Source organism: Corvus kubaryi, unplaced genomic scaffold (genome assembly GCF_017639235.1).
Source record: "Corvus kubaryi isolate FWS band 111438036 unplaced genomic scaffold, C.kubaryi_AGA036_p1.0 split2-37374, whole genome shotgun sequence".
NCBI lineage: Eukaryota > Metazoa > Chordata > Aves > Passeriformes > Corvidae > Corvus > Corvus kubaryi.
In genome coordinates, this window is record NW_024582082.1 from 5,096,655 (window position 1) to 5,116,479 (window position 19,825).

The 19,825-nt window shown below is 41.0% G+C and overlaps 2 protein-coding genes across 7 annotated transcripts; one reads left to right on the top strand and one right to left on the bottom strand.

Annotated features, from left to right (window-relative positions):
* The first annotated feature begins 1,129 nt into the window (after nucleotides 1-1,129).
* LECT2 (leukocyte cell derived chemotaxin 2) lies at nucleotides 1,130-5,357 on the top strand. Its single transcript, XM_042014600.1, has 7 exons — nucleotides 1,130-1,220; nucleotides 1,782-1,914; nucleotides 2,782-2,933; nucleotides 3,446-3,616; nucleotides 3,953-4,067; nucleotides 4,536-4,687; nucleotides 5,120-5,357. The coding sequence occupies exons 1-7, from the start codon at nucleotides 1,175-1,177 to the stop codon at nucleotides 5,308-5,310; spliced, it is 960 nt and encodes a 319-aa protein (XP_041870534.1). The 5' UTR covers nucleotides 1,130-1,174; the 3' UTR covers nucleotides 5,311-5,357.
* Nucleotides 5,358-6,162: 805 nt separating this feature from the next.
* Nucleotides 6,163-19,577, bottom strand: LOC121658115 (F-box/LRR-repeat protein 3-like). Of its 6 annotated transcripts, none has more exons than XM_042014599.1 (8): nucleotides 19,441-19,577; nucleotides 16,117-16,212; nucleotides 14,586-14,726; nucleotides 13,232-13,332; nucleotides 11,652-12,101; nucleotides 10,808-10,930; nucleotides 10,138-10,309; nucleotides 6,163-8,974 (listed from the first exon to the last, which is right to left on the bottom strand). In XM_042014599.1, the coding sequence occupies exons 5-8, from the start codon at nucleotides 12,024-12,026 to the stop codon at nucleotides 8,331-8,333; spliced, it is 1,314 nt and encodes a 437-aa protein (XP_041870533.1). In that variant the 5' UTR covers nucleotides 12,027-12,101; nucleotides 13,232-13,332; nucleotides 14,586-14,726; nucleotides 16,117-16,212; nucleotides 19,441-19,577; the 3' UTR covers nucleotides 6,163-8,330. The 6 variants fall into 6 exon arrangements, with proteins under 6 accessions (XP_041870533.1, XP_041870529.1, XP_041870527.1 ...); XM_042014595.1 differs by lacking the exon at nucleotides 13,232-13,332 and adding an exon at nucleotides 17,329-18,092 and having other exon boundaries at nucleotides 19,441-19,576; XM_042014593.1 differs by lacking the exon at nucleotides 13,232-13,332 and having other exon boundaries at nucleotides 19,441-19,576.
* Between the last annotated feature and the right edge of the window lie 248 nt (nucleotides 19,578-19,825).

A 19,825-nucleotide genomic window follows, 5' to 3' on the forward strand; every position in this document is an offset into this window, starting at 1 on the left:
CAAACCACTTGTCATAACCCCAGGGAGGGATAAAAAAATGTTTGGGGATTAAATTTTGGCTGTAAAGAAAACCTTGGAAACACAAGTGAAAATTTTGTCTCCAACTGCTTGTTCCATGGAGGTTTTCAGAAAACACAATGTACAGATGCTTTTGCAAACTAGAAGTGGGGCAGAGACACATCTGTTTCTTCTCTGAATAAAATCTGCAGGACTTCCAGAGGTTTCTGTAACTTGAAATATCAGATAATTTATGTGAAAGCACCATGACTCATTTAAATTTCATATTATCCAAGATGTGTCTGTAAAGAAAATCTAATGCTTTTCTGTAAGTAATGCAGAAAAATCAAACTGAAGGATTACAAGAGACACAAAGGAGTCTGCTTTATAGTACAATAGCTGAAACCAAGAAGGCACTAAAGGCATCACTTTAAAACCTAGAATTATTGAGACCTCCAGGTCAGTTTTGCCCATGCAACTTGGGTTTGTAACTGTTGTTTCATAACTTGAAGATGTTTTAATAAGTATTGTACTGTTAAAAACAAGGGTTTCAGTGAACAGGCTTCACAGATTTAAGTGAAATAATTGACAATTTCAGCTGAACCAGAAAAAAGAGATGTTTCAACGCAAAAGCATCTGTATTTCTTAGACTAAGTGAATATTCATGAATGCCAAACACTTCCTGTGTTCTCAGTCACAAAGCCCTGGTGGGCACAAACACCCAGGGAGGAATGAGCAGCAAAGGACCAACTGGTGACATCTACTCTGGAGCTTCGCTCACCTTTTCTCTTCAGGCCAGTCCTCTGAACCATATTTGTAGTTCCTACCATTTTTGTCCTAAATGTGCCCTTACTTCAGGATGAGGAAGAAAAGGTGTTAAGACACAGCTCAACCAGAGTTTCCTGAAATATGAGGTTGTTAATTTTCATCTGTAACTGTGTGCTAAGAGCCCAATCAGTTTGCCCATCTTTCCCAACCAGCTCTAACAACTGTTAGAGCCTGTAGACATCCAGAGTTCCCAGTATGGCAACACCACCTGCCTGGAGCTGCAATACTTTGCTCAAGACTGATTGGCCAAGACAACAGACTTGGCCTTTCAAAAGCACATAAATACCTCAGGTGGCAGCGGTTCGATGTCTTTGACTGGATCAAAGAACACAGGTGACACGGCCCCAAAATGCCAGCTCTCAGTCTGATTGCTCTGGTCAGCTTGGTGGCCACTGGTGAGTTGACATTGCTGTGGTGCAGCTGGGTTTGACTGGGCTTAGGCAGACAATAATGAATTATTGAAATTCAGTTGAACATAAATAATGCTGGGGGGTTTTCCCTCTAGTTTTATGAAGAATGATGGTAATGTGGACAGTTATGACTATTATAAAATACAGAATTAGGTGCGCATTAAGAGACATATACTGAAGTAGTTGGAGGTTTCAGAAAGAATCATAAAATCATTAAGGTTTGAAAAGACCTCTAAGATCAAGACCAACCATCAACAAAGCACCATTAGAAAGTAAAAATAGTTTATTTCACAAACTATTTTTAAAAATCTTTATCTATAGCTTTGCTTTCTTTTTAGTGCATATACCTTAAAGTCAGGAAAAAATGGATCAAGTCTATACAGCAGGTTGTAAAATGTCCTTTTACCTACAGTTTCTGAAATTGCAAACTCCTTTGAGCTCATGTTTTTCACTTTAAACACCCTATTGTGCACCTGAACACTTTCTGTTCCACTGGACTAAGAACATGCTTGAATTTTTCCCGCTTTTCCTCTTTTCCATGTGAAGTTTTCACCAGGCAGCTGGATGTACACCCGCCCCAACAACAGCACCAACACTGGGCACAGATCTGCAGCGGGAATCCCACCAACCAGATCCGCGGCTGCGACAGATATGGCTGCGGGAATTTCGGTGCTGACAGGTAACGCAGCGGAGCCTGGGCACCGGCGGCCACTTGGCTTTCCTAAATTGAATGTTCAGGCAGCAGAAAGAGAACAGTTAAACAGGCTGACACTCGGAATGAGAGAATACTGGTGTCTGCAGGACCTCTTACTCATTTTTGGGATATTCCTTGGCAATCTTACAGAAGCACAGTGATACCACTGCTGATAACAGATGCAGAGGTGAAGGAGCAGGACTGTTACATGAACTACAGACAGAGTAAAGGAAATGGAAATATTTCAAGGATTTTTGTCCTTTATCCTTGTTGCTTATACTCCAGAAATTTAACTAACACTCAGCAACAGCTTATAGGAAGCTGAGTAGATTCATTTACACAAACTAAAAGTCTGTCAGCATCATTAAGTAGGGACCTCATAAAATAACGGGTTATATTTCTCTGAAAAAATGCTTTTTAACGTAGAATCACTCCTGCATTTTCCTGTCATCTCCTCTCCCCAGGCTCTGTAAGTGTCCATCTTCATCATGCAACTTCCAAATTTCTAAGTGAGAAAATGCCAAACATAAGATTCTATTTTACATGGGCACAGATGTTTTTTGGGGTAAAAAAATGGTACTTTTCTATAATAGTTTGAAATAGCCCATGAACTTGGGAAAATAAAAAATAAGCTTAAATTTGAAATTTCATCTCACTCTAAAGTAGTTCAGAGTAATATGAACAATTTGCAACAAAAAACCCCGATGCTTCAAACCTGCTACTTCTGCCCAATATCATTGAAGGTAAAAAATTTTGTTAGACAAGCTTCAGCTATCATCCTGCATTAAGTGACCAAGTGATACATAGCATTAACCCTGAGAGATGTCTCTAGTTATGTATTTCTGCCTCCAGGCATGGTGGCAAAGGAAAGCACAGCGGTGTGGACGTCATCTGTTCTGATGGAGCCACGGTGTACGCTCCTTTCAGCGGGCAGCTCTCGGGACCCATCCGATTCTTCCATAATGGAAATGCCATCGATGATGGAGTCCAGATCAGGGGATCAGGCAAGTAATTAACAGCAGGTGTGCTGTGAGGTGTGCACAAGTAATCATTTCATTTACTTGAGCAAGGTTTCCGTGGTTCTTCAATTCAGGCACCATGTTGATTAATCTTGCACCCTCTCTAGCACGCTGAATTATTGGAAGACAGCACCAGCAGGATGTAGTCCTTTCCTATGCTTTTCTTGGAGAGGAGGAAAGAAAGGAGTTGAAAAACATGTAGCAGGAAAATAACAACCCCAAATCAAAAAATAGGAAACAGTAAAAATAAAGCACCGGAAATACGTCCTCAGTTTTGCTGAGAGGATGTTTTCCCATCTCTATTTTCAGCTCCCTTTTTTTCTTTTTGCCCTGGCAAATACAGTAATTTTGATTTCACCGTTGTTGGTACCTTGACTACATTTCTGCTTTATCCTAACAATCTCCAGTAAGAGACTGGCAGGGAATGCTTCTTGCTCACCCCAGGAGCAGATGCAGCTGATGTTTCCTGACCTTGCTTCCTGTCCCGTCTCTCCCAGGTTACTGTGTGAAGCTTGTCTGCATTCACCCCATCCGGTACCACGGCCAAATCCGCAGAGGGCAACAACTCGGGAAAATGCTGCCAATGCAAAAAGTATATCCTGGCATTATTTCTCATATCCACGTTGAGAACTGCGACCACTCTGATCCTACTCATCTGCTTACGCCTGGTAAAAAAACCCTTAACAACAAAAAAAGCAACTCAGAACAAGAGTAGATTTGCACTCTAGGACCTGTGATAGTATTTTTGAATTTTTTTATTTAAAGCATGGTTCTTCTACGAAATAACCCTAATCTAGAAAATAACCATACATCTTAGTTCTACATTCCATTTACATTTCCTAAAGGATGACAAATTTTATGGGGGGGAAATCCAACTACAAGCATGGGATGTCATTCCAGTATGTTCTTACCTAACTGTAAATCAAACATCGTAGTTGCAAACATATAAGTGCTAAAACTACCTAGAAGTTAACTTTGATGTGCTGTGTTCCTTTATTTCAAAGCTGTTCCACCATTGCCACAACAGGAGAGAGGCTGGGCTGCAGTGTGTGCTGGGAACCCTACCAACGAGATAAGAGGCTGCGATAGGTATGGCTGTGGATACTACGGAGCTCCAAGGTAATACAATAATTGGAACACATGGGGTTTCTTCCATTAGAGTTGAATTCTGTTTAGGTCATGTAAGAATTACAGCTTTGAAGGTTTAGATTGGACATGAGGAAACTTTTAGGCTGCCCACATTGCTCAAAACACCTCTCTAGACTAAGCCATGCCTGACCTGACCTAATGTTGGGAACACTCCTGACTCAAGGGGAAAGTTGGACTTGATGTGCTTCAGACAACCAAACTTTCTGTGACTATGGATTTTTTTAAAGACCTGGAAGAAAGGTGTTTTTCTCCAACTCTTACAGGTCATCCACCCTACATGGCATTTCATCACCTACACCTTTGCAGATCCTTCAGCCAGTTTACTGACACTATTTCTGTCCTAACAACGCATTTCCAGATCTCACCGTGTGCTGCCTGACCTCTCTCTGCAACACTGGGCCTGACCAGAGATTTCTGTAATGATGTGTTTGTTTTCAGACGCAATGGCAAAGGGAAGCACCGGGCAGTGGATGTCATCTGTGCTGACGGGGCAACTGTGTACGCTCCCTTCTCTGGCCAGCTCTCTGGGCCTGTTAAATTCTTCCACAATGGAAATGCCATTGATGATGGAGTCCAAATCAGGGGATCAGGTAAATAGCTCTCTTTCATTTAACATTTCTTTGTCTTGAGCTCATACAGGATGCATTACCTTAGCATACTACTTAGTTAGCCAAGTAGTCTAGCCATGTTTTCTTCTATCCACTTACATGCAGAACTTTTTGCTCCTGCTACAGTGCAGATAACTGAGTCCTGCAGAATGTCTTCAGGCTTTTCCCTTTCCTACAGCATGAATTGCCACCTTCTCCCTGCCTTCCATCTTCTCTCTTCTACCAAGTTAATGACTCCAACCACTACCTAATTTTTATGACCACAGCGTCTTTGCTTTTTGGTATTTCCACCATTGCTATCTCAGTGGAAAGGACAAGACAGAAATTGTTAAAATTTCTGAAATAGATTTAGTACAGAAGAATAAATGCTTCATCAGTCATCTAATGTTTTCCCTCCTCTTGTTTTTTCACCAGGATTCTGTGTAAAACTACTCTGTATCCATCCCATAAGATACAACGGTGCAATTTCCAAGGGACAAGTCCTTGGGAGAATGTTGCCAATGCAAAGAGTATTTCCTGGGATCACATCTCATATTCACATTGAGAACTGCGATCATTCGGATCCTACAAGCAATCTTGAAAGGGGTAAAGGGCAAAGAGATTGAAATGGAAATGCAGTAAATTCCAAATAAATCCATCTCAGCATCCAAAAGTTGTTTTTTCTTCCCATGCACAAGTTTATACTATCGCCTATTCAATACTTTGCGCCTTACACAAGCAGTGTCTGTTGGATGGCAACAGGGACTTGGAAAACAAACAAAAAGAGATTTGCGTTTTTGTTGGAATTTCTATTTACCAGAGAATCAGGAAATTAGCAAAGACTAGCTTTTTCTAAGTCTGAAAAATCAGCTAAAAAGCAAAGCGCTCACTCCCTCCTGTGGCAGAGAAGGTGCACTCCTGTCAGCTTCTCCAAGCACCAGCTGGCCTCACTTGTTCAGATCAGGGAGCAGAACAAATGCTTCAAAAAATCAGTGCATCAAAAATCCCAACATTTATCAATGCAGGCCCATTTAACTGGAAGATTGGAGCTGGAGCAAGCTGACATTCAACAGCTGGATTTGATGACCTCAAAGGTCTCTTCCAACCATAGCAATTCCATGATTCACGGCTTCACAGAAACACTACCTTAGTGACACGGACCGAGAAAGGGACAACATCCAAAGCAGCCTTTTAAGAGTTTCCCCCTGAACTTCAACTCTGTCACCAGTGTTTCTAAATACGCTAACACTGTTCCATTAGCTGGAGAGACACAGAGGACTCAAGGACTTCCCAAACACCCACAAGCTTTGTCCACACTCCATTTTACGGTTTGCATGACAGAAATCCTCAGGTTTCAGGCACAAACATGAAATGACAATTTGCCATTCTCCAGCGTCTCCCAAGGTTTGTTACACACATGGCTTCTAGCAGGAGAGAATCCTAACAGGACACAGTGCAACAGATGGATGAGCCAAGTATCAGTGCATAGATTAAAGCCCTTTATTACATTTCCATTTAAAGCAAGCCACACATCTTAAACCAAATACTGTTTGGAAATATTTCAGTTTTGTGTTTAAATTATAATCCCCTGGATTATGGAAGTGCTCAGATCACAGGCTCTACTAACCACAGTCAGATGCTTCTTAACTGTGCAACAGGCAACAAACCATTACTGACTCAGGTGTGGGCGTTACCTTAAATCCGTGAGTGTGTCCAAGCAAAGGGTGGTTTGACCCTTTAGCTGGTGTTCTGTGGAAGTGGGGAAGAAACATTTTCTCTGCTGTGAATGCACTGGTTTTGGCTGGGATAGCTCATTTGCTTCATAGGACCTAGAATCAAGCTGTGGATTTGTACTAGAAGCAGCACTGATGACACAGGGATGTTTTTCTGTAGCTGAGCATTGCCTACACAGAGTCCCCGCTGGCTCTGTTTCTTGTACTGCCCCAGCAGGGAGGAGGCTGAGGGTGCACAATCTGGGAGGTGACACGGACAGGACAGCTGAGCCCAGCTGACCCACAGGACATTCCATAGTGTATGGTATCACGCTCAGCATATAAAGCTGGGCGAATAAGGAGCAACGGGGATGTTTCTGTGTGATGGAGCCCTGCTTTCCTGGAGATGGCTGATGGAAAGTGGTGAATGAATTCCCTTTTTTGGGGTTGCCTGCATGTGTGGCTCTTGCTTTACTATTAAGCTCTTTATCTCGAGCCATGACTTTTTTCACTTTTACCCTCTGATTCTGTCCCCCATCTCTCTGGCTGTGAGGGGCTCACCTGCCAGCCAGGGTTAAACCACGACAGTGACAAACACCACCAGCAAATTCTTGTAGACTTCTCATTATCAAGAGAAAGATAGAGCAAGTGTGGCACCAAAATCATTACAGTAAAATTTATATACAATGCATTTGAGTTTACAGTGTGCAAAATGTCAACACAAAAATACATACTCTAATTTACATCAACTCACCATGCCCTTCCCCTTTTAAGAAAATAAATATAATACAATCTTTCTCAAAAAACAGGTAATAGCAACAAGTATTAAACAGTCCTGAATTAAATATTTCAGGATTACCTCCAGCAAGCCTTTCTCTAGAAATCAGTGCTTACACAAAGCTCTGTAAGATACAGATAAGATTACTACAGTCCATTTTGGCCTCTAAGCAACAAATGTAAGTGCTCTAAATCCTTGATTCCAAATAGAAATGGATCAAAGACAACTGTATTCATTTGATCTTTCCTTCTCTCCTTACTAGCCACATGTATGAAATCCTTCTTATTTCTTAGTAATGAAAGCATGGAACAGCATTTAGACATCAGTCTTTGATAACGAAGACTTGGATTTGGGTTAAATCCAAAGCTATTCCTTATTGTCCTGACAGTTTCCAAAGTGCTTTATTACTCACTCAAGCAATCAATCTAGAATCAAACTTTTAAGAATCAGCAAGTTTAACAAAATCTCTTTCCCATCCTTTTAATGCATAAAACAAAAACAACATACTGTACAATGCATTCTGTAGTTTCTGTAATCTGACAAAATTAAAGTGCAATTTAAAACTGTAAAGTTTTTTGTAAGCATAAGCTTATTAACATTTTATTATACTGCCATGAATTTAAGATAGATTGTATCTGACTAGCCCAGGCTAGCGTATTTTAATATACAAGCTTTTAAATTTAAAACATGAATAATTAAAAAAAATAGCTATATAAAATATCAAGACAAATAATAGTGTACTCAAAGTTCTATCCAGCTTTCCACAGAGAGATTTCCTAAAGGAAAATTGTTTCTCTAGTCCTCTTCTGACTAGATCAGAAAGACTAAACAAAGACATAAAAAACCCCAAAGAAGCCCACTTTAAAGTAAATGGAACCTTTAAACTGAAGTTCAGAGAAGCCCAAATTCACTGAAGTTTGAAGCACCTGTAAACCACAGACATAACTTTCAGAACTGCTAAGTACAATTATATCTATTTTCTATTTCAATATACAACTAATATTGTAGAGTGTTTTGCTGCTAGTCTGCTAGAGGTTTTTTCAAGGAAGAAAAACTCAAATCTGGAAGAAACTTTTCACATTTAATTCTTAAAATTTTTTATTTGCATAGAAAGCGACAGCCCGATTCTACCATTTTATCCACAAACACAGGGAATTTACCATGTTGGCATCATATCAGGAAACCACATTCTTCCAAGGTGTTTGGAGACTTCCAGATGAAGCCGATCTAAGCTGTAATCACTATCTGGAATCAGCACCTCCTCCATTATGGAAAGCTGAGTAAGCCTGCCCCCACACATCTTTACAAATTCAATAAAACCTCTGCAGGTGACTTCACATTCCCCCAGTCCCATGGCCGTTAAGTTCTTACAGCGCTCAGCAATCTGGATGAGTTCATCATCCAAAGGTTGAAGTCCATTGGCGCACACAACCAGCTCGATCAGCCGGGGGCAGTTCATGCCAATGCGACCCAACATTGCCTTGCTCACTGCACGACCGAAGTACAGGTGTGTAACAGGTGTTTCCTCTCTGAAGAAAGCATCAAATTCATCTTCATACAAGAAGAAATACATCACAATGTTGACTTTAGGGGAGTGTCTAACAAGAGCATCCCAGCTTTGCTTTTTAATGGTGTGAAATTGAACTTGTCCGGGATTTTCACTCACGACATCGATGCGAAGGTGCTCGAGATCAACATGTTTTTCACTTGAAAGAGCCAGCAGCAGTTCATCACTTAATATGTAGTAGTTCAAAGCCAGCTCCTTAAGTCCATGACACTGATCAGCCACACAAAGAATGCCTGAGGAACAAAAAAATTTACTCTGTATAATGGAAAGTGAATATAAACACAGTTGTTCGCTGTAAAGTTCAAGCAAGTACTGATTCTACTGGCTTGAGTTTTCACGCTTATATCCAAACCCCATGAAATACCTAAGTTCTAGGTATCCACAACCTTTTACAGGGTTTTGGCCATTAACATTTAACAGCAGAAGACACAAGCCACATTCATCTTGGATCTGCATATTCTCCTCTTTTTTGCTCCCTATGCAGAATTTCCTCAACTTTGAGGAAGCAACTGGAATCAGCTCAGATTCAGCTCAGGTTACCACCATTCCCTTCCCTAATATTCATTCCTTCAGCTTTCAACTAAACTATTTAAATCACCATCAGACACCCAGTTTAACAGTTAGAACCTTCTGTGAATTAAGACCTAAATAACGTTAACTCCTCCTAATGTGCTGGGATATGAAGTACACAGATTAAGTCACCTTTTGTGGACTCCAGAAAAGAATACAGAAACAGATCAGATGCAGCCTCCCTTTCCCTAGCATTAAGGTTTCAGGAGAAAGGCAAGTGAGAAGCTCTCTGAACTTTCAGCAAGGCTGTATTTTGAAGGGAGTGAGTCCCTCATCAACCACTGAGGAAGCTACCAGTCCCAGATCTGGACACAAGAGGGCACTTTGGAAACATTCACAGTCTTACACTACAGGTCTTTGAAATTTGTACACACTCACAGCACCTTGCAAAACAATTACTGACCAGCTGTTTTAATCTCCTTTATCCCACCAAGCAGTAGCTGATTCATGGATCAGGGATTTCGTGGTGTTCCCACAGAACACTAGTTAGTTAAGTTTACAAATCTGCACACATTAAGGAGCACCCATTTGGTTACCCTTACACAGTAAAGCAATGAATATCACGTCCATTGAGCATGTGTGAAAGGCTTACACTAGTTTTGGAGGCTTTTCCTCCTCAAGGCCTATCATCAGACGTAGCAAAGCAGCTGGAAAGAATGAAAAAAAAATTCCCAGGATTCCAGAAGATGCAGTCAAGTGAGTAGCACCCCCACCTTCATCAACCCAACTCATCCACATTCTCCTTCACCTTCCAACTGTCCAAACTCAAGACTAAGTCAATTATGGTGCTTTACAGCTCCATTTTTCACTTATATTCACTACTCACCAGCAGGTGAAACATGAGGACAGCTGCTCATTTTTAGCAGTTTTAGAGTATCACTGTTGTTAGCAACAAGAACCTTCAAGGAAGGATCATCAAGTGGTGTGTCATCTATCTTGATTGATGATAATGACTTGGAGTTTACAAAAACTACTGTCAGTGCTGATGCAAAATGAGCCTATTTGGAGAAATTGAAAGAGGGGAAAAAAAACCTTGTGAAAAGATGGGCAAAAACTTCAGTGCTTTAACCTCATGTTCTACACATGCAGAAAGTTCAAAAATAAGCACTTCCCACACATCCCCTTTCTTGTGTAACAAAGGAAGGCTTATTTGAACATGAACATAGCGGATCTTTGTTTAAAAACATGCTGTTACATGTGACAAAATTAACCTTACACTCATTATTTAACTCATCTACTCTGATTTATCATTTTGCTGTAATACAGTGACAACTACAAGGATAACTGGACACAGTGATGAGGCTGAAGTATCTAGAATTTTTCTGCAGAAAAAAAGAAATGGTCTTTATTTTCCAGAAGGTAACTCTTCTGTTACTACACAGTAACTAGAGACTGTTCCATAAAAATTACCATCGACTGAAAAACAGAACATTAAGAAAGCTAAAATGGTTTAAGAGTGAGTTAAAATATGCTAGTTACAGTTTGCAGAACCTTACCTTAGAGACATTCATGAAGCTTGGCTTTGCTGTAGAGATCAAACCCAGGGTCTTGATAGAACAGTTCACCAACTGAGAAAGGATGTCACAGGCTGCTTCTGCTGACTCAGTACTACTATCAACCTAAAAAAGCAATATAAAAATAGTGAAGTCATTCTTCAGTATTATTTAGAAAACAGCACCGTGGATACCTGAGACTGCAGGTTCCACGTCTACTTAAGCTGTACTGCTCCAGACTGCAATTATCAGTGGCACCAAGTGCAACACTGACTGGAAATTTCAAGACCAGAAAGAGTTCAGGGAAGTTACTATTAGAAAATTTGCCTGAGTGCGACTGCTGGGTATTTCTAGTATGAACACATACCTCAAATCTAAGTCTTGTCTTCAAATAACTTCATCTTATTGCAATACTGTAACATTACTGGTGCTATGAGAGACAGCGATACATATGCATTTTTTTAAAAATGCCAATTTTTAGAGCCCAAAATAGACTTGACAAAGTCTTTGCTCCAGCAAACTAATCCATTTTATCTGCATGGCCAACGCCTTTGTATCTTAAATAATGAACTGATTGGCAAGTCATAAGCCTGAAGAGTAACTTTCTCTTATTTTGTCTCACCTTTCTCCTGGTTTTGCATGGCATTCACTTTTTCTTTACTCTGCAGAAGTTAGAGTGTAGAAAACTGGATGAAACTGCCTGCACATGTGGAAATAAATTGTTGCAGTAGTTGCATTTTTAAACATCAGACTTGCCAGGTACAAGCTTCAAGGCAGCTGACACAGAGCAGCTGCATCCCTCGTGCCCAGTGACGCGACACCGAGCCAGCACTCATCCATGGCTTACCTTGAAGCTGACGTACTGCAGATGGTCAGCGTGCCTCTTGATAATCTGCTGAATGAGATCCGGATGTGTAGACTTTAAGTAAGAAGTGGCTGGCTGGCTAAGTTCAAATTCAAATCTCCTCCAGAGATCTGGGATGTGAAAAACTTCATTCCACCTTCGACAAACAGAAGATGCCCTGGCTCGATCCACTAAAGTCAGGAACTGAAAAACACGCAGAATCACGTGGTGTGGAAGGCCGCCCCAGTCCATCGAGGTGCACGGGTCAGATTCCCCAAACCCTGAGCCATGTAAACTAGTTTTCTGTTTTTTGCTTGTCTGTGATGTTCCAGGAGCTTCAGTTCCAGCCACAACCTTCTGCCCAGCTCTCTTCATCATGAGAGTTTCAGAATGTAACAATCCGACGTATTCAAACTGCACAGGGTCCTCAAAGGTCTCACGTACAATAGGTCTCTAGAAAAATACAGAATATTAGGGAAGGAAGGGAGACAGGGCAGTGGAAACACAGTGAGAGATAGCAAGTTAACAAAATTTAAATATAGCAATGTTACTTTGAAAAGAAGCATATCCATATGTCAATACCCAGTGCACAGATTGTTGGCAAGGACCTTCTCCCTCAGTACCTTGGGTACAACTTGGATTGAATCTGGATAACTTGGACTTGTTAATTTACCAAGTGTAGTTCCATGCATTAGTATTTCTCAGTACATAAAGCATTTTGTAGGGAACAAGAAGTATTTAACAGCAATTTAATTCAGAATGAGAAAGTGGATTCAGTTTAAATTTAAACTCCGTTGACAAACTATGGAACCCACTCACGATCTCTAAAAAAAGTTTATCAACTACAGAACTTAATTCATAAACTCCCTTTTTAAACACATCTGGAAGAGATGTGCTCAGAAGAGCCAGACTGAAAAGTTTTGCCCACTCTCCCCCGCTTTTTTTTTTTTCCAAATCATGCCAAGCAGAGGAAGAACGTTTGTACAACAATAAAAAAACTTCAGAGGCCAGTTATCAAAGCAGGGCAAAGTAAGTGAAGTTCACATGCTGTTTTTCAGCTGGAAAAGGACAGTGACCTTGGAAATCAGCAAACTGCAGAGATCTACTTCAGCAATGGACATTTGCCACATGAGCCAGAGCTCAGAGAAGAGCAGCAGAAAAAAAGCTCTGCTTTCACAGGCTGAAACAGTGCAATCTAACCAAGTCCGTTCTAGACTGAATTCTGTTGTTCAGTCAATTTTCAACAACTGCTTTTGCCAATTTATTTTAGTACAGTTGAGGCCCCTTCTCAAATGCCCCACTAATCAGATGTTCATCCAGACCTTCTCTCTTCCCAACCTGTGTGAAGTTTGTATTTTCAAAGCAACCATGTATTTTTCAAGAACGAACAGAGCAAATTATCTATTTTTACTGAACAAACTTCCATGGCAACCCACACAGCTTGCTTTTTCTGGACTGAAAATTTTCCATAGTATCTTCATTATGGGGGCAGGGGGAAAGAAAGAAAAAAAAACAAAAAAACCACAAATCCCTGTATTGCAAAAACAGCTGCCAAAATACACACTACCCTATCAAAAGTTTACCTGGGATTTTCCCCAACTTGTAAGACCTCATCTGTTTGGCTCATTAGGTGTCTGACAAACTTCATTTTTATGAAAGTAAGGCATGTGCATTCTTTGAGAAGCTGGAAAGCACAATGCAGCCAATTTATTAAGAGCTCTTCATATGACCAGTTTCACTACTGCTTGACTTCCTGACAAATTACCTCGATTACCAAGGAACTTATTTTAGCAGTTGTTACAAATATTCACCCAGTCTATTTAAATTTCCATTAATGATTGGAATCAGCAATGTATGCAGAAGGATAAGCCAGAAACACTTTAAATTATATTAAATCCTAGTTCTTCTTCGCTGAATAGACACATGATTTCCATTTAATAGTGTTACAAATGTAATGAAAATGCAGTCTCAGCATGGAGAAACATTTTGCTACTAGACCATCAAGTTATCATCCACACAATCACGTTTTATGACTTTAGACTGCTTTAAGTCACACAACAAATGGGCATTCCAAACTAGTAAGTGTGGATGTAGTAATTAACCATTACAAAACTCTCTCCTACAGTTGCTCATAGCCTTCCTAAATTTAGCAAAGGCTAAATACCTTTTGAGTTAAACATCCCTGTTGTCTGTTCTTCCTCCTCCCTACTTGAGAGGAATTACAAACTTGGCTGTTTCCTAAAACTAAAGATCAGAACAATAAAAAATAAAATTAAATAAATGCTGTTGTTTGAGAAGCTTCTCCTTGCTGTTGCTATTCCCATGCAGATCTGCAACATCTTGGTTAAAGATAGGTTTCTGATAAAACCAGAAATTTTTCCTATCTTACTTGAAACTTACTTGAACTTCATGGTTGCTGATTTGGCTCTCACAAAGAAGTTCTGGCATGTGAGAACAACCAGAAAAGGTATTCCCCTAAACCACAGGTCAGGCTACAGACCAGATGCAGCACATCCACCCCAAATACAGGAAGAGATGCAAGGTATTGTTGGCATACAGTTATCTATGCTCTGCCTGCTGGAACATGGCCAGAACTTGTTCTTGTTGCTACAGCCTTTAAAAACTGCTATCTCCAGAATTTCTATGTTTAGTATTCTATACTCCAGTCCTTTAAATCTAGCAAAATGAATTCCTATTATTCACTGTGGGATGCAAAGCCAGAAAAAGGTTCCATTGGTTATGCATCATAACATTTTTACCAAACATGAAGGCCCAACATTTACTGCAAAAATAAGAATCCTTACTTCATTCTGAATACTTTATAAACAGTATGTATTTTAAAGCACAACTGAAGTTAGCTGAATTACAGTCCCATATGATATAATCCAGGTAGTATTCAAATGAGAGGCTTACACACACACATACATACACTCCTACCTCCAAAGAATGTGGAGGTTCCTGTCAAGTTACCAGCACCTTTCTGGTATCTGAACATCCATCCCACTGTTGAATCATCCTGTGTGTGTGCATGGATTCCTTAACCAGAAGGCAGGGACGGGTCCCAGAAGATGAACCGACCTGTGAAGCCACCAACCAAACAAAAACTGTTCTGCAGTGTCTGGAAAACCTATACGAATGACTAACATACATTCTAGAACAAAGACTGAGATGAATACTACCCACTGCTCTGCAGGGCAGATGTGGAAGCAGAGCAACAGAATGTAACAAGCAAATTAATTTTACCAAACATTATCTGAAAAATATCATTTCATTAAGGGGAAGGTATAATTGTGGGCAAAAAATTAGCTTTCACATTATCTACAATTTTAGTTAGATGAGCACTCTTACGCAACACAGATACGCTTCTGAGTTCTTGAGTATTACCCAAAGAAAACTACAAACCTAGGTAAGAAATGGGGTTTTTTTCAGCTTACCCTATACCAAAACATGAGTGAAAAGTTACACTTAAACACAGGACCTCTAATATTTGACATTTAAAGACTCTTGGCTTTAAACTTTACTCACTTTTACTCCACAAAAGTATGCTTACTGCACCTTGACAGTAAACAAACAATTTTGGCTAATTAAACTGTATCTGGAAAAAAGATACCAATAATGTACAAATATACCCCCACATACTAATGAAAAAACTACCCTGTAGCTTAGTTTGACAGAGTATCTTGGTGCACTATGAGAAAACAGACCTCCAAATCCAGTTACCCATTTTACATTATCTGAAGATGCTTTAATGGAAAGCTACAAGCACAGCAACACCCACCTCACTAAATCATGACAGATTTTAAAAGTAGGTTTAAAAGCAGATGTTTACCAGGTGTTGTGTTCAACCAGTAATAACATCTTTAGAAACCTTCCAATGCTGAACTTCTCTGTTTTTCTTTAGAAATGGGACAAGGCTTTAGATTCTGCCATGTCATATCATCATCTTTTGAAAAACTACCGAGTTAATATCAGCTTTACAGATGCCAAGTTTAACAAAGGTATAGTACACATTATTTATGAATACATGAGAAGTAGCCCCCATCTTCTATACAAAATCAAACTCAAGTACTGCAATCTGTGCAAGTAATGCTGCTGCTCAGCTCACACACCAGAAAATTTAGAGCTGAGTAGTCATGCTTGTCTATAAAGAGAAAGCTGATATTCATTAGTAACTGTTTGTGGGTGGCACCTGAAGAAATCTGTCATTTATGGTGGCCTTCTATTGCACAGTCTACAAGTATCACATGTTCTCTCTCCTGTGAAGTGCGCAGAGTCTGTACAGCACATAGAATTCATTTTCTCAAGCACTGTCAGTGTCCAACAAATGAAAGGTTTATAATGCCACATATAAACAGCATACTCAAATAACATTATAACTGAGAGCACAAACCACTGAGATGCAATTTAAAGATTCCAGAGAGAAGTGTATTAAGTTTATAAACCACATATTTTGAAGCAACTTTCTTACCTAAAGAATGCTTCCAAGTTACAATAGGCAATAAATGAATGAACTGAGGCAGCTGCAGCCATGGGGCACTCACATGCATCTGTCTGCTTTCCCCTCCTGTCCAGATAAAATGCCATAAAGACCTGTGTTAGTTTAGAAAAAAAATCTTCATATTACATCCAATGCAAAAATGATAGGGAAATATGTTGACAACAATTTATAAATTTTCTTGTTTTAGTGGAGGCGCTCAAGGGGATCATCTCAACACAAGGTAGCTTATTCCACAATGCAAATACTGAGAGAAAAGTGAGGTCAGATCAAGTATAAAAGTAATGGGAAACAAATGTTGCAACTGCATCTACATTTATTGGTCAACAGTACAACGTAAACAGTGAGTTATTCAGTATTTGCATTATCATTACCACTACTAGGCAGTCTTGGTAAACAACACTGTAGCTACTAATGTAATCTAAGAGTCATGAAAAACAGAGAAAAAAACCCACCCAAATGTTTTCCCTTGCCTTTTTCCCTTTTGTGGCAAGGCTGTCGAATGGCCTGGGGAACCGTGTGACAGATGATGAACACAGAGGCTCAGCTTCCTACCACAAACGTGCACAGCCCTCGCCAGCACCTGCCCAGGCCTGCCTGAAGTCACACGGCAGGAGCTGCTCCCCACAACAACAGAGCACCCAGCCCCAGCCACCTCCCTGTTTACAAGCTCCCACACTCCGGGTGACAGCCTGTGCCACCTGGGAAGGTGGATCACAAGGCACTGCATCCAGGGGTTCAGATTAAAAGTCGCCTGCCTCCCCCTACACTATTTTCTTTTAATACTACATTACAAGTAAGTTTGTGTTTCAGAGTGTACCCTTACATGTAATCATTCAAAGCTTTACCACCAGGAATATCACAAAGTTTTCTTTTACACAAACACACCAAAAATCTGAAATCTTTGTTGTGATAAGCTTTACAATGCTTTTACATAACCCTCACCATGGGGTTAGGGGAAGAGTACCCTTCCACCTGTTCTCAACTCAGAATTTCAGTATTCTTCCCAACACTTCTCATGTGGCCACAGGCAAAAGTAATTACTAACAGTAAACTAATACCCGAAAAATTAAGAAAAGGACAGGATCCTTTTATAGTAAAAATCGTATCAAATACAGGTAGTCAATAAAGACTACCTACAGTGCTCAGCAGGCTTCTGAATTTCACAGAGATGGGACTGGTTACCTGTAACAGCTAAATAACCAAGAGTACCCCTGAGGAAGAGAGCTTCTCTTGAACAGACCTGTCCCAAACCCCTCTGTAGAGAAGGAAGTTCATACTTTTACACTGCAGACAAGAACTAGCAGAATTTTAGATAATGCATTAAAAAAAAAAAAGTTACTGCAAGTGACTGTTAACAATAAAAATATAATCAGGTTTACATCTAATAAACATCTGAGTGTCCAAAACCACAAGAACAATCCAAAGCAACATAAATCATGTTAGCTTATATAAGCAGAAATGTATATAATAAAATATTATAGTTATCAGAGATGCAATCAAATACAAGCTTGTTATGCAAACAACAGTAAATTGTTATCTAAGGTAGTTACCCAAATGATTATCAAAGATAAACAGCAGCCACACAGTCATTGAAATGAAACACTTTGATAACTACTGAGGTTCATCAAATCTATTCATATCCTCATTTGTATAAAGCAAAGTATCAAAAATTGGTGCACCCCCCCATACAGCTCTACCGGTGATCGAGTATTTTGACAGCTGCACGTTATCCTGCTCAAACTGCCTCAAATCCACTAAAACCATCAGGATTCAGAAAAAAACAAGTTAAATAACTGTTTCTGCAACTTACCCAGACAACAGAGCTGTGAGTTTCTGCTAAAATTAAGACATTAAAACCTCTCCCATGGCATGGGGGCTTGGTGGGGAATTTGAAAAGTGGTCAGCAGTGACTCCGTTAAGCAAGCAGCTGTTCACTACTTCCAAGGCTACAATGTCAGTTCAAAAAAAGGTTTTATTTCTATAACCAAACATATCACAGATTCAAGCCACAAAGAAGTAACTGCTTCCTCTGATTTCTAGATTTCCCTTCCAGTTCTCAACACCAGGACCCAACAAGAATTAATAAAACACCATAAAATCAGGCTTCTAGGAGAAACAGCAGTAACCAAACACAAATGCAGCAGAGACTGAGTTCCTGAGAAATAAAAAACCTTCCAAATAACCAAGCTTGGAAATATTCTCGGATAAAGCAGGCATCTTGATAATTAAGCTCTAAATTTCTAACACTTGGAAATTAATGTTTACGGACCTGCCTTACACGGCTGAAATACCAGTCCCATTAACCACAGTGTCTAAAGAAATCGCAGTTCAGTGACAGCACCGAGGCCACCCCCTCACCACGTTAAGGAACTCGGAATTCAGAGTCCGTCTGGGGAACAGGAGCAGCACAAGGCAGGCAGCCCTGGAAAACTGCTGCCACCACAAATTCAACCACTGAGTATGGTGCAAAACACAGGTAAAAATCCACATTTTAAGCTTAAATCTCAGAAGATCTAGTCCTTCAGGATGATGAGCTCAGAGATTAAACTTTTTCTTCATCTAGGGCACATCAGACTTTTAATGGGTAGAATTTTTGCTTCTGAAGAGGATTATTTATTTTTTATAATCAGTCCTCATTTTTCTCAAAACTGAGCCTCTGACTCAAGGGATTTACCACATTTTTCGTACGTTTCTAACAAATCCTCAAAGTTCTAAAAATAACCACATTCAGCTGAACATCTTAATGCTTGCATTAATTTTTACTAAAGAAATACAAACGCATGGCCACCTTTAGTAGTATTTCAGTGGTGAAATTAAAATATTTGACTTCTACTGATGCATTACTTTTAAAAGGAAGCCACTTCCCTGTGCACAACGCCCAAGACCCCTCGTTTTACTCAGTGACAAATCTGAAGCTGCACAGCTCTTTAGAAAAGCTCTTTTGAGCGTTTATCTACACACCTATGGGAGAAATAAATAATAATTGTTACTTCTACAGGTTTTCTTGAAACCTTCCTACCCGACTTTAACAAGCCATTTAAGCTCTTTACATGGGAAAACCAGCTCCCAGGCACCGCGCTCCTGCGGTGAGAGCTCCCGGGATGGCACAAACCCGCCGTACCGCACACCGAGCCCCTCACGAGGTTTGGCCCTCAGGGAGATTTAAAGTCTCCAGGCGCGGAGGGCGCGCATCTATCTATCTGTCTGTCTGTCTCCTCAACCCGGGCCGCCCCCGCGGCCTGTCCCCCCCGGCCGCCGCGCAAGGGCCGGTCCCCGCGGCCGCCCCGCGCTCACCGCCGCCGGTGCGCGGCTCCCTCGAGGGTGAGGCCGGGCCGAGGTGCCGAGCAGGGGCAGAGCAGGGGCCGAGCAGGGCCAGCACCGCGCTCAGCCCGCAGCGCCCGGGACACGCCGAGGGCGGAGCCGCGGCCCCGCCGCCCCAGCGCAGGCGCCGGGCGAGGCCGCGGGCGGCGGGCACGTGATGGCGGCGCCATTTCGCGCCCCGCCGGGCCTGAGCCCGCGGGTAAAATGGGGGGGTTGAGGTGTGGGCTCTGGGGTCAGCAGTGACCCCCGGCAGCAGGGACGGGTCTGGTCCCTGGCCCTCGCCGGTCCTCCACAGCAGCAAGGGCGGTTGCTCGCCCCTCACCAGGCCTCTATCTCAGAATCACACAATCACTTAGGT